At 39.2% G+C, this 15,392-nt stretch overlaps 1 protein-coding gene across 2 annotated transcripts in view; it reads right to left on the minus strand.

The window, feature by feature from the left end:
- Positions 1 to 1,962: 1,962 nt before the first annotated feature.
- The window catches only part of ush1c (Usher syndrome 1C), a 212,481-nt gene continuing 199,051 nt past the window's right edge, over positions 1,963 to 15,392 (minus strand). For both annotated transcript variants that reach the window (XM_043705961.2, XM_087996593.1), the window contains exons 26-27: positions 13,328 to 13,383; positions 1,963 to 6,144 (exon numbers count right to left, since the gene is read on the minus strand). In XM_043705961.2, coding sequence (XP_043561896.2) covers positions 6,132 to 6,144; positions 13,328 to 13,383 — 69 coding nt within the window. In that variant the 3' untranslated portion in view covers positions 1,963 to 6,131. The remainder of the gene's footprint in view (positions 6,145 to 13,327; positions 13,384 to 15,392) is intronic.

Raw genomic sequence — 15,392 nt, forward strand, 5'->3', positions numbered from 1 at the left:
CTATTCGATGGTCCAATTGCTATCTTCCTTTCCTGAGGTCACTAACTTTAGCTTGATTATGAAGCCAATTGATACATTTTAGGAAATTTAAATAGATGCTCTTCTAGGATTTAGGTCACTGATTGCTCTATTGGTCAATTCTCATGTGTCTTAAAGACAAGATTCTGCCTTTATCTGCCAATATATGTAAATATTCCATAACCCAGAGTCAAATGTTGGTACTTCAGCTGATCATATAAGGTAATTATGAATGATGATTCTCAAGATGATAATAAAACTGATCTGTGATATTGAACCTGATGTGCTGAATTACTTCCATTAAGCCTCTGATTAACTTTGGCAAAATATTTCACTGGTGCTGATCTAGCTCCACTATTGTAACTTAACAGTATTTTTAATATGCTTTTTGTGAATTTTTGGCAGTTAAGTGCAAGCTGTAATGAGAAAATCCCTAGAATTTGTGTTTTTAAATTTTTAGACTGACACTTGTCTGGGAAAAGTCAGCCTTCATTCATCAAACTCCTTTGATGATACATGAAATTAAAAGGCAATATGCTAGGCTCCTCAAACCTTGTGCAATACAGTACAAGAAGTCCATAGCGCTAATTTCTACTTGGAAATTATTCCGTTTCTTGAAACAGTTCTTTCTGCTCAGACGAGGCTGCATCGGTGTTAGTCCAGGCAATGAATTGTGACAGCAGAACCAAATGAAGAATCAATCTTTTCTCAATTCAAGACCACTCAAAATTCCACTCAAATTATGTTAGAAGACATTATTCAATCAAGGAAGAAAGCCCCAGATTTACTCGATGATGCTAATGCTCCATAAAAAAACAACTAATGTAACAGAAAAAGGCAGGGAGATGGTGAGGAAGATACTCCAAAGTTGTTCAGAATTTGATTGATATGTTTAAAAATGTACCAAAGAAAGATAACACAGAATCTCTCATCAATCTTATCACTGATGCATCAAAAATATGATATTTGTATTTGAAATTCCAAAAAAACAAAAAAATTTGTTTTATGGTGAAGCACTTTATTGACCCATGTAATGCAGAAGGTATCAATTTATTTGATTGTTTATCCAAGGTTAAATGTATGATACTATTACACAGTCAAATATGACAGCACTTAGCAATAGAGAACTGTTGGCTAAGGCATATTAATTCATAGACTACTTATTTGTTCTCCACGTACAACTTTCCTATGCCATTTTGGATGGGGAGAAATAGTCAAAAGTTTATTAGGAACACAGGAAAAGGAGTAGGCCATTCAGCCCCTTGAGCCTGTTGCATTCAATGAGATCATGGCTGATCTATGTCGAACACCATATACCTGCCTTTGGCCCGTATTCCTTAATACCTTTTTTGAACAAACAAAAACCTCAAATTTAAAATTCACAATTTCTGATAGAGAAAATTCCCCATACCTGATGTGACAACAGTCTATCCCTTTGAAGGGGCGCGGGGGTGAGGGTGGTGGGGGGTTACTTCCAAGCATTAAACAACCAATACTAAACTATTTGGTGACTTATTGAACATTAAAAGGTGTGGGACAGAATGACGCCATTTAGCTGAATGTATTACAGTAGCACAGTTCTATGAAGTAACCAACACTGCAAGAAAAAAAAAGTGTCATCAAAGGTGGCTCATTAAGCTATAAGTGTTCCAGAGGCAGAGTTTTGAATAATAATAATTTTACAGTTTTTATTGAGAACAACAAAGCAGCAGAACTAAATTAGTCCTCTTGCCACCTTGAGAATTTGTGAATGGTGATGGTTTCCTTAAAGGTTTTGTGGTTAAAACCACCACTGGATGGACTAGAAAATTATGTATTTAAACACATGCATAACAAATTTTGGACTTCCATGGCTTCATTTGAAAATGACCAAAAGGAATCAATTACAGATTTAGCAACAATATTCACAGTGGGAAGAACAATAAATAATTAAATCTATAGCTATTTGTGTGCTCAGAAACTGTTTTATTTAAGATTTGTTAAACAACACATTATGAGCAATACACCCATTTAATTCTTGAGTGCAGGTGATTCAATAGTCATCACTATACTTAAATAAATAGATTACAATCTTCTACTCTCTACACCTGTTGCTATTATTCATTTTCTGTGTCATATTAATTGTAAAAAAATGTACAAACTATAAATGATCAAAAATCCCAACATCATTTCAAATCAATTGGTGGATGTGTTTTTAGCAATTCCAATGGCAACTCTGATAAAAATGGTGGTCCACATTTTAAAAATTCCATTCCAGCATGTGAAAGTTGATTAGAAAATCAGCCTTAGTGGGCGTGAAATTCGCTAACACTACTTTTTGGGCAAGGGACCTGCAATGTGTGGTATGCAGACACATGTTTTGATGGAAATGGGTAAGACACAAAATTTATCTACACACCTCATCCAAATGAGTATCTGGTGCCTCCCAACGTTGACCTTCCCATTTGCATACTGCCAGTGAGCTCTTCACATCTATGGCCATACAACATTTTGCACAGGCAGCATGCTTTTTCTTAAAGTTTGGCTGCCTTTAGAAAGAAGGAAAAGGAATAAGTCTGCCACAATGGAAATCCTGCATAAAGAACACTAGGGCACACAGAATGATTGAAAGTTGTGTAATGTTACACTGGAGGCATTAATGGTGGTGGTGGTAGTGGGGGTGGGGTGAGGCCAGAAGACTCCCAAGGCTTAGCCAGTGAAGGAATGGAAAAAGGTGGTGAACAAGTTGAACTCCTGAAGTGTGAACCAAAGGGTCTTACAGCAGTACGAGAGGAACTCTAAGACAGTGAGCCCATATGGAATCCCCTATCCACCACAATATCAATATCTCAGAGTCTTTGCTATGCAATGCCCCAATGACTCACTCAGAAGCACATCCTGGCCCTCAGGAATCACACATTAAATTCAGAGACTACCTATAAATGCTGTCAGCCTCATACCAACCTATCACTAACTCCACAGCTACTTAGTTGTGGTGGGCATATCACCCAAATACATTCACAGACTCCACAAAATTCCTACATTTAGTCTATTGAGTCTACATCAACCTGCTGAAGAGCATCTCATCCAGACCCAGCACCACCTCCCCATGCAATGGCTAATACACGTAACTTGCACATCCCTGGACATGATGGAACAATTTAGCAGGTCAATCCACCCACCTGCACATCTTTGCACTAGGAAACTAGGGCACCCAGTGGAAACCAGGGCAGACACAGGGAGAATGTGCAAACTCCACATAGATGGTCGCTCAAGGTTGGAATCGAATCTAGCTCCCTGGAGCTGTGAGACAGCAGAGCTAACCACTGAGCCACTGTGCTACATTCCTACATAGCCGGTGACATTCTATCTTCTCTCTTGCAGAACATAGTGGCACACAGTAGGAGGAAGGAGACATTGCAACCAACCGATCAGATATCCAGTTTGCAGTCTTGCCAGATCCAGTCATGGTCTTAGATGATGAAACAATGAAACAGAAGAGGCAGCTCCACACTATCCTCCTCAATGGGGGAGCCCAGGATTTCAGTTTGAGCCAAGGCAGATATATTTCCAACTACCTCTAACTATAAGTATTGATTATCTCCTCCTGATGCACCCAACATCATAGATGCCAGTCTTTAACCAAGTCAATTTACACCATGTGATATGAAGAAACAGTTAAAGGCACTAAATACTGGAAATGCAATGGACCCTGATAACATTTCAGTAATATTATAGAAGACTTGTACTTCAGAACTAGTCACACCACAGCCAAGCTGTTTCAATATACCTATAACATTGGAATCTGTCCAAAAATGTGGATGATTTCCCAGATATAAGCTGTGTACAACAGCATGACAAATACAACCTGGTTAATTATTGCCTCATCAGTCTACTCTCAAACATCAAATAATATTTAGAAGACATCAGTGACTGTGCAATTCAGCAACAACCTACAAAGGCTACTCAGCTTCTGACTTCATCAGAGCCTAGTTACAATATGGACAAAAGAGATGAATTCCTGAGGCGAAGCGAAGGTGAATGGCTTTGACATCAAGGGTAGCATTTGACTGACTGTGGCATCAAGGACCATAGTGAAATTAAAGCCAATAGAAATCAGGGGAAACCTCTCCAGTTGTTGGAGTCACACCTAAAATAAAGGAAGATCATGATGGTTGTTGAACGTGAATTGTTCCAGCTCCAACATATCACAGCAGTGTTCCTCAAGGTATTGTTCCAAGCCCAACTATTCCTATGTGTTTCATCTCTCCATAAGGTTAGAAGTGGGGATGCTTGACAATGATTGCACAATATTCGGCACCACTCATATCTCCTCAGACACTCCCCAAACAAGTTATGCCTGAATGCAGTAAGACATGGACAATGTTGAGGATTGAATTGATAACTGTCGAGTCACATTCGCAACATACAAGAGCCAGACAATGATCATCTTCAACAAGAGAGAATCTATCCATTGCTTCTTGATAATTAATTTCTTACCCATTTCTGAATCCTTCCTGCCAGTTACTATTGATCAGAAGCAGAACTGGAGTAGCCATATAAATACAATGGTTGCATGAGGAGGTCAGATGCTTGGAATTCTGCAGTGAATAATCTACCACGTGACTCCTGAACTCTATAAGGCATATGTCAGGAGCATCATGACGTACTTTCTACTTGTTTGACTTGCTGCAGTTTCAAACACAATCAAGAAACTCACCCCAGTCAGGCTGAAGCAGCCCACTTGACTGGCACCTCATCAATTCCCACCACCAATTCAGAGTGGAATCAGCACGTACCATACACGAGGTGCATTGCAGTAGCTCACTAAGGCTCCTTAGTCAGCACATACCAAACCTGCAATTTCTTGAATCTAAATGTTTAAAGGCAGCATTACCGCTAAGTTGCCCTCTCATTCTCATTCCTTACTTGGAACTATATCACAATCTCCTCACCATTCTTAGGTCAAAAATTCTTGCTCTCTCCTCCTAACATTGTGGCTATATAAGACCACATGGGCTTCAACGTTTCAAGAAGACAGCTCAATGTCACTCTCTCAAACACAACAATTGTTGACCTAGCCAGTGGCACCTACAACCTAAGAAAAACAATAAAAAGAAAGCAGAACTAGTAGAGGACAAGAAACGCTTATGTCTCCTGATCCTTTCAGAGAAAATGGTTTTCTGCATGATGGGACAGGCTGTAAGGGGCTTTGCAGCATTCAATATTGGTGAGGACAATGAAGATGATGGCAGCTTCCTGCTTTATGGTCCTTCATTCAACAATCCTGGCATCAGGAGTAGGTGTCAGGTGGTATCACCATGAAATTTGTACTTCCCACCTGAAGCCTTGTCTAACAAGAACCTTCCCCGTCTAATTTCTTGCTTTCAGTGTGTCAATTAATCATCTTTAGCAGTAACAGTAGAAAGTTATCATGATTCCATTTGTAAAGGTCATTACAGTTTCATTGTACTTAACAACAGTAGCTTTACTATTATGCCTTTGAGATGAGATTTATTTCCTAGTTCTTGATTTTGTTTTTGTTACCTAGCACATTTGCTATCAGTAAAAATACATAGCTCATCTGACGCAATTGCTATATCCAGTTCAATTAATAAAACATGCAATCTACCTTCGTAATTCTGTCAGCAGATCAATATCAGACATATACAGATCTGGAACAGCTTAATGAACCTACAACCAAACCTTATTAGATAGACTTATGAGGGTAAAGTACATTTCTTCTCATCATTGTTTACATGACTCAGATTAAATCTTTGTTTTGTATGCTTATAGGGTTGTTTGAAAATATGGTCATAAGAGGATCATTTTTTGCCAAATCTTCTAATATGATCTCAAATGAAAACTAATTTGACACAGGTACATGAAAAAAAATTATAACACTTCAAATAAATGCTCCTGTTAAATTCACTTAAAAATGTTCAGTTTTTGTTTACTACTTGTAGCAATATGTATCATCTGCATCTTTTATCGTTATCATTACTTCCTTAATAAGATGAATCAATTTGATTTGCTTTCTTCTTTCTCATTTTCATAGAATTTAATATTGGCCGATGTGGAAATAAATTGATTCTGAGAGACATCATTCTTCTGATGCTTATGTTTCTTCATTGTCAAAAGAATGTCCTATAAAAAGAGGAAAAAAAAATTGTTTTATGCATTTGAAATGCATTCACTTCCATTTGGTAATTTTCCCGAGGCAATCTACCATGCCCCTCTTAGAATCTCCGAAACTGTTTCAGGGTCTCATTCAATGCCACATTTTGTCAGCGATTTGAAACTGGAGGTGCGTGGGTTTTGTGCAGGTAAGCTTCAATGTTCATGCAGTTTGAGCTCTCACACAACCTCAACCCACTAATTTCTCGGAGTTAAAATTCAGCCCATCAATCTGCACCAACAAGCTGTGTTCAATTATCTTTTGTAAATGAGGCACCAACATTAACATATAAACCAAAAGTTTTAAAATTAATTCCAAAGTTACCAATGGATCAGAGACAACAATTATCGATGAGGTCAAAAACATTAAAATATTACTAGTTAGAAAACATTTTGAGAGAATTACATGTTTTACCTCAAACAAGTTGCACAAAACGATATTGAAATCAACAAAGGAACAGAATATTAGAATACTAGGGATTAGAATAGTTAGATGGCAGTTTTTGACTGGCACAGAATTGAAGGTTGAAGGATTATTTTGAAGGATCCTAAAACACAGAGTTCTGGATACGAAAGCAGACCTGGAAACATTCCGATTAATGTTCGATGTGTGAATAACCCAATGCTGTTGCATCCCATGGAGCTGAAATAAAACGCGCTGCAGAGTAGATAAGAGTTAAAATTAGCTTGCACAACATAAAGCCCTGAGCTGGAAATCATTTCAAAGTTTAGGTGAATCCAACAACGACATGGGAATGGGAGAACACAGGAATGGCTGAGTGTGGACTCCAAGACTTACTAATAGAGCATTATAGGCCTTGATGCTGCAGGAGGACGTCAGGAGCCTAGGAAATAATCGAGAAAATTCTAAGAAGGTGGTTGGACTAGATCGCCAAACAGCAAATTAGAAGGTAAAGTCACCATAGTCCAACTGGAATATAAAGCTGCTCCCTCATTAGACAGAAGCAATTGATGGTGGTTTAACCTGAGGGTTACTGCCCTTCAGGCGAAGGAAGAAGTTGAGAAGGAGGGTCCTTCATGGTAACCTTAACTAGTGCAAGAATTGAATACATGCTGCAATGTGAACCAGCTGTTCAGCCAACTGAGCTAACCAACCCCTAGAGCCAAGTAGCAGGAAGGAGTGGGACACAGTGGCACAAGAACTTCAATGATCTCATGCAAGTGGTCAACGTTGACAATGCATCTTCAATATCATATTCTACCAACTGTCTCAGTAGCCCTACAAAGTACTCAATGCACCAAATCTCCATGATTTACCTACCAATAATTGCTACCAATCTCAAACCATTCTTCACAGTCATAGTTGACGTCAACTTCACAAACTTAGTGCTGCTGCAAACCTCACACCTGCAGTACAAGCTTGCACACATGGCCAATGATTCAATGACCTCAGGAATACCATTCACAATAAGCATACTGCATTACACTCACTGAAACATATCCTTCACTCCTGCAGGATAACTGCACAGCTGCATATCCATCACCCAGTCCAGGCCATGAAAATGTTGATTGAGTCTGATTGATGACTATGGCCCCCAAGTACAGGACTGCCTACTATCCTTTCCAAGTCATATGCATACTGTGTGTACCTCTCCAGAAAAAAAAAAGCAGCACTATTTTTCCCTGTCTTTGCATCAAGAGTTTCAATATCATACGACAGTGGGGTTGCAGGATATTGGGGATGGTGCTTGCAGTAATTTAGAAGTAGCACAGCACAAAACAGCTCATGGTTGCTATCATCATCGCGACTGCTGACAGTGCCATCCTTGCCCTGCTTTGATGCTACAAGTCTGCCTGAGATGGGCAGCAAGATCGTTAATGAAACGGAGGCACTGAACACATTGCTCCTCATAGATAGGAGCTACAGCACTCATGATAGAGCAAGTGGCAATCCAGAACCAAGGGCTTCACCACACATTAGCTCATTCCCTTTAACATCACTAATTTGAAATGACAATACAAACTCATCAATCCTTTGGCAAACAGAACAACCACTGTTAAAAATCAAGCAAAGAATAACCTGGCAAAGGTTAATGATCTCTTTAAGTTGTGGAAACTTTCCTTTTGCTACGTGTACTTTCAGGTGTGCAATATTAAAACAGCGCATTAGTTTAATTGTTGCAAACAAAAAAAATGGCATTGCAAGAGTCAAATCAGCATTCTAACTGATGGAAATCACAATCTGTCTACTTTGCACATTTTCAGCACTCCGAGAATGGTATCCTGATCTATTCAAAATGAGCTAGCTAGACTAATATAATGTAGCATAAAAAGTGTGTGTGCTGTTGCAGCAAATTTTTCTGACCTTTACTCCAACAATGATAGAATAATACATGCAATTTTTCAGATCCACAGTTGAATACAGTAACTATTGCCAATTAATGTTAGGTTCACAGTAACAGAAGCAGACTTGGGGCATGGAAAACATAATATGTGAACGTTTCTAAGAACAAATGATGCTCACCTGAAAGCACACTAGCAAAAGGAAAGATTCCACAATTTAAAGGCATCAGTAACCTCTGCCAGGTTGATTTTTAATAGCTGTTGTTCTATTTGATTGACTAGCTTGTATTGTCATTTCAAATTAGTGATGTTAAAGGGAATGAGCTAACGTGTGGTGAAGCCCTTGGTTCTGGCTTTCCACTACTGCTTACACCACTTGCTCTATCATGAGTGCTGTAGCTTCTATCGATGAGAAGCAATGTGTTCAGTGCCTCCGTTTCATTAACGATCTTGCTGCCCATCTCAGGTAGACTTGTAGCATCAAAGCAGGGCAAAGATGGCATTGTCAGTGGTCGTAAGGATGATTGCAACCATGAGCTGCTTTGTCAGACCTCTTGCAAACAAATCAACTACTTGACTTCATTGTTGTATCACCTGGTTCCAAATCAATTATGCTCAATACGTGATAACTAAATATTTAAGTCTTACTGTCCTTGACTTTAATGATAATGACCTTCTAAACTTGCGGTGGATGTCACAGGAGTCAGCAGTAGTGTCATCCTCTGTTGATTAAGAGGCATCTAAAGCCTGGTTTATTCATGTACTATCTTCCTCTCACTCCACTGCTACACCTCCCCCCAATTTGTTTGATCAACAGCTCCTTTATACTTAATATTAATGAAGATATTCAACCTCTGCCAAAACCCTCATGATTCCTAAGCCAAGGTGACAGATGTGCAAGTAATCATTGCTAATTTAGCTTCAATCTTTGACATTATTCATAATATAGAGCTCCATTCATGGAATGTGCTTGCTTGTTGGTTCACAGTGTTCATGATTTGCTTGCAATATCTACCCAGACAATGGATTCAGTTGTTGATGTTCATTTGAGGTTTACAGACTTTTAGAAATAAATTCTTCGGGAATCCAAGATGGTGGCATCCTGTTAGGATTGCGTTTGCTGGGCTTCGCGCTGCAACACTGACCTAACAGAGCCAGAACCCATCCCAAACACTTTACTGTGAGTAAAAACACAGTAAAGGAGCCAGAAACCTGAAAAAAATTGACTTACCTTTGTCCTTGTAGCTTGATAATGCCAAGAAAAGGAGGAAGCTCACCTAGGGCCAGGGCCACAGTCCAGCCCTCTGAAGCAGTGACTTGCTTACTCACCAGACCCTGGTTGAGGAGCTGGTCAAATCTGGCGAGGACTTGGGAGGCAGATACAAGAAAAAGATTGAAGAGAAGTTGGCTCCTATATCTGCTATGCTGCAAGACCTGGGAAAAAGGACCGATGAGATCAAGCACCGGGCTGCAGGGATTGAGGCAGAGATTGACTCCTCCTAGAACCGGATTGAAGCCCTGGAAACACTGGTCCATGGTGTGTTGGATCTGCTAGGCGATCTCAAAATCAGAGGTGGAAGAAAGAGTCTGCGTATTGTTGACATACCAGAGGGGATGGAAGGTGAGCAGCCAGTGGAGTTCTTTGAGAAGTGGTTCCTGGAATTCCTTGGTTTGGATGTTGAGAAGGGAGGGATAACAATTGAAAGAGTCCACTGCATCGCGGCTTGAAAGGCAGGTGAGGATTAACGCCCACACTCTGTCCTGGTGAGGTTCCATCATTATAAAGACAAGCAGAGGGTCCTGGAAGCCTCTATACCCTCTGTAGGAGAGGGATTCAAGAGCGTTGGTATGTGGCGGCTCCAGGGTCATGTTCTTTCAAGACCTCTCGGCGGCAGTGGTCTGTAAAAGGAAGTCCTACGATGGCGTCAAGAGGAGATTGAGAAAACTTGGGATCCAGTATTCTTTAAGATATCCAGCAGTGCTTCGGATCAATCATAATTGATCCATACATTTGTTCGACTTGCCAGAGAAAGCAAAGGACTTTGTCCACATATTGACTTAAGTCAAACAGCCGAATAGGCGAGGACAAAATTGTTCGGGTTTGCTTTTCTTTAAAAAGGACTTGGTGGAGTCTCCTTTCTGGTAACAGTTGTATGAAATGATGTCAGTATGGACAGAGTATTTATTTTTAATCTCCAAGTTATGTTAAGGGATGGGTGACATATTTATTTTTAGTTTATTTGTCTATAGTACTAACCTTGCTCTTGGGAGGTTAGTACTATAGACACTATAGTTTTTTTCTCTACCAGGTGGTCGGTGTATGTGGCATGACCCTAGCTGGTAGGAGTTGAGGGCATGGTTGGGATGGTTAGCAGGTTGTAGGATGCGTAGGTACCCCTTTTGAATGGGGAGTAAATTCCTCTAATCTGTGCCTTTGGGGATTTGTTTGTTTTTCTGTTTTTGCTATATATAATTTTTGTAAGTTTTGTAGACTTGTTGGTTGAAGGTATTTTAGTCTGTGAAGTTTTTTGGCTTTGTAGATTATTTTGCATTAAAGCTCAGCAATCTGTAGTTTGGGTTCTTCCTCTTAGAGTCTAGATTATGCAATAGAAGGTTATGGCAAAGGATGTGTTCAAGTGGTGCACCTGGAATATTAAGGGGAGTTATTCACCTGTCAAGATGAAGAAGGTACTTTCCAGCCTTAAAAGGGAGAGGGTGGATGCTGCGTTATTACAAGAAACACACTTGGATGATGCAGAGCATTTGAAGCTGCAACAGAATGGGTATGACTTAATTTTTCATCTTTCTATTCGAGGAGTGAGTGTGAATGCTTCCTCTGCTTTTTACTAAGCAAATATTTAGAAGACTGAATGGCTGGTTTAGTTCTTTTATCAGGTATTGCAAGCGGTCCTTAATTAAATTGACTAAATTGCAGTTATCTTACAGACTGGGAGGAGTGGGCCTCTCATATATCAAAAACTATCAGCTCAGCACGTTGCTATCTTATGTGAATGATTGGGCCCGGGGGGACCATCACTCACTTTGGTTGGACATTGAAGCATCTCAGGCAAGATGCCCCCTTATTAGCCTGCTGTTCTTAGACAAAATGAGAACAGTTAAGGAATATTGCCATAGCCCAATAGTCATCAATGTTGTCAAGGCGTGGAGGGCAATGCGTCAGGGTGAGGGCAATATTGCCAAAACATCATTTTTGACATCCATTGTTGGTATGCTGGGTTTTCAGCCAGGGATGATGGACTCTGGGTTTAAACTCTGGGCAGCTAGGGGTGCGTCTTGCCTGGGTGATTTATTCGAAGGGGACATATTGATGTCATTTGACCAGTTGGCTTGGAAATATGAATTGCCCAGCTGGGACTTCTTTTGTTTCTTTCAAATTAGAAACTTCATACAAAAAGAGACCACACTTCTAACTGACCCTTATAGGTCACACATGGAGAAGAGGGTGTTGAGTGCTGAGGGTACATTATCTGCTAGCAACGCTTATCATCCATTGGGAGAGGGTCTCTTGGATGGGACTGAATAGCTCTGTAAAGTATGGGAGAGGGAGTTGGACGTTGAGATCTCTTCTGAAATGTGGGAGGATATCTGGGGAAATACAAAAAGGATCTTGATTTGCATCAGGACCCACTCCTTGCAATTGAAGATTCTCCACAGGGTCCATCTGGCCCCAGACCAGCTCACTAAATTTAAAGCGGGAGCATCTCCAATGTGTCCTAAATGTAAGGTGGGCATGGACATGCTTATTCTTTGTCTTTGGTCCTGCCACAGACTGTGGGCATACTGTAGTGCTGTGATAGGTGAAATAGAGAAGACCTTGGGGACGGAGGTGGAGATGGACCTGATGTCTCTTCTTCTTGGCTTTGTTAATTCACTTTCATTAGATGCACATAAAAAAAAGGCTTTTCAGTATCCTCATATTTTGTGCAAGAAAGAACATTCCATTAGGGTGGGTGTCAGAAAATCCCCAGGGGCTGGCGGACTTGAGTAAGCTAGTCATGGAGCACATCCTCTTGGACTTTCTCAGAGCATGGTGCACCATAAAACTGAGAATTTCTCTAAGATGTGGAAGCCATTTTTGGATTTCCCGGGTACAGATTTGTCCACCATACTAGTAAGGGCCTTTCTATAGACATGACAGTTCTGTGTAATGAGTCTGGCATTCAGAGGGGAGGAACTATGTATATATGAATAGTATAAACATATGCGCTCGATGATCGAGGGCTATTGCTTTGTTTTGCTGAGCGGTGTTATGGTTATTATCATTTTTATTATTGTTAAGAGTTTTCTTCTTTAGCTTAGATATCATAATTATGTAATTAGCGCATTTTTAAATATTGGTTTGAATTGTTTGGTTTTATATTTGCTGTAATAGTCAAAAGAAAAAAAATCCTTTTTTTGAAATCAAAATATATTTAATAAAAAATAAGCTCTTCATCTGTGAGATAAGAGTATCACTGTCAAGAACAGCATTTATTACTCATCTCTAGTAGACCTAAAATAGCTCTGTTGAGTCTTCCTTTGGAACCACTGAGCAGTTTGATTGGCCACTTCAGAGAGCAGCTTAGTGACAAATCCATCGCACTGCCCACCATGGTTCCGACAATCCAAACCTCTCCTCAACCCAGGCTGCAGGATACTATTCACTAACTTCCTATACTAGGAAATATAGGTACAGCTCTTGAAACATACCTTTTTATTTGAAGATCATTAATTGGTGAAAAGACAGAAAAGATTTTAAAGATACATATAGATACCTGAATGGTAATTCATATAATACTACACAGAAAGATGGAAATTGACCAAACCCTGGCTGTAAACTTAGACTTACACTTCATCTTCATATTCCTTTGGTGGGGACACAGCAATTACAAGGTCTATCCAGTCCTGTAAGAAAAATACAATCGTTTTATATTTTATAAAAAAAACATTTAAGTTATTATTTATTTAAAAAATGCTTTTGATGACTCTCTAATGAACATAAGGAGCCACATAGAGAACAGGAAGGAATAGGTTTTTACTATCATAGCTGATATCAGTCAAACAATGAAAGTGGCGCAAAAAATAATGTAAATTTCCCAAGAGTTAGGAAGGGGAAAATCAGCTATTTCTTACCATTGACTACTATCCAGTTAATTTTTGGAAGCCCATGAGTCATGGAGATCAAGTGATGACATTACCCAGCTTCCCATTCTATTGGTCAAATATCTTATCAGACATCATATAGAAGCACAAAATGAGTACAGAGCCCAAGGATCTCCAATGGTACTTTAAAAGTTCTAATTCCCTTCTGGCGTATTTATGGCACTACAGGACTATACTAAACAAAATAATATTCAAATAGAGAAAAATACAGTCAGTACTAGATTTAGGGTGCAAGGTTATCTATGTGCATTCAACCTTTATACTTGGTGCCTGCACAAACCTTAGCCATAAACTCCATCCTTTTCTCTGGAAACTACTGGGATATTGCTGTAACCAACTAACACTGCATATAGCGGAAATTAATCTAAGATATCTTTGGCCAATAGATCTTAGCTAATTTTTACATGTCATTGATAATTGGTGTAATAACTAACTTTGTAATTGGAGAACTGACTTGGCCTTTTATTTCAAAGCACCAAATTTCAATTTGAAATCAATGAACAGAGAATTGAGTGGATTTGAAGTATCTCCTTTATCTTTTGTAAATAGATTCAAAATCAACTTCAATTTCTTTCCTGTTTGTGTTAAAATCCACCTTATTTGGATAACAGACAAAAATGAATAGAAATAGAGGTTATCAGCTGAATTAATAAAAACCAGTGTGTAATCTTTCAGTGGAGAAAGTGAGGGCTGCAGATGCTGGAGATCAGAGCTGAAAATGTGTTGCTGGAAAAGCTTATGCCCGAAACGCGATTCTCCTGTTCCTTGGATGCTGCCTGACCTGCTGCGCTTTTCCAGCAACACATTTTCAGCTGTAATCTTTCAATACCGTGTATCATGGAAGTCTTGATGGAATTGCTCAAGATCTAATGCAGGTGGGCTCCAGTTTTTCATTTTAAATTGAAGCATTTCAATAAATAATCAAAGAGGGTAGCTGATTTGATGTCAGTAATAACTTTGAAATGATAATGAATCAGAAAAAGGAATCAAATATTGTAGAGATAGGAGTCATACTGATATGTTTTGATGTTTTTCAATGCGGTAAAGGAGGTATTTCAATAATAAAATCATTGTTCATGAACTTTGGGTGTTAGAGGTTTCATTTTGAATTGTCCAATAATAGATGTTGTCCAGGTCTTGCTGCATATGGACATTGACTACTTTAGAATCCAAGGAGTTGTAAATGGTGCTGAATATTGTGCAATCATCAGCAAACATTCCCATTTCTGACAATATATTACAAGGAAGGTCATTGATAAAACATCTGAAGATGGCCAGTTTTGAAGTCTGCCCCATTTAACTCAGTAATAATGCTACACTACTGGTCATTGATTGGAAGAGTCGCTCCTCACCACCATTTCTTCCATTCTAATTCCTGGGGCAATATTTCTCTGACTGGTTGACCCTATGAGTTTCCAGGTGTACTAGCAACACTCAAGGGCAGATTTACACTCCCTGTAATTTGAACACTAAATTTTCCAATGCTGAAAGCACTATTTAAATACAAGCTATTTTATCTTCCAGATAAAGCTGTTGTTTATTGTAGGTATTTTATTGTTTGGACATTTCAAGTAATCAATCTTTGGAGATTTTGAAAGCCAGAATTCAATAAAACCCATTAGTCAGAGAAACAGTTTCATTCTTTCACCATCTGCAACTTATTTCCCCACATTGTATTCCACCTCTTAAAAAACAGATTGAAATCAATGTTGTTCTTGTCGTCACTGGGAATGTATAACAAAAATACCCTC

This window comes from Chiloscyllium plagiosum, unplaced genomic scaffold, assembly GCF_037043375.1.
Source record: "Chiloscyllium plagiosum isolate Xiang-an unplaced genomic scaffold, Cpla_swu_hap1 HiC_scaffold_18, whole genome shotgun sequence".
NCBI classification, from domain to species: domain Eukaryota; kingdom Metazoa; phylum Chordata; class Chondrichthyes; order Orectolobiformes; family Hemiscylliidae; genus Chiloscyllium; species Chiloscyllium plagiosum.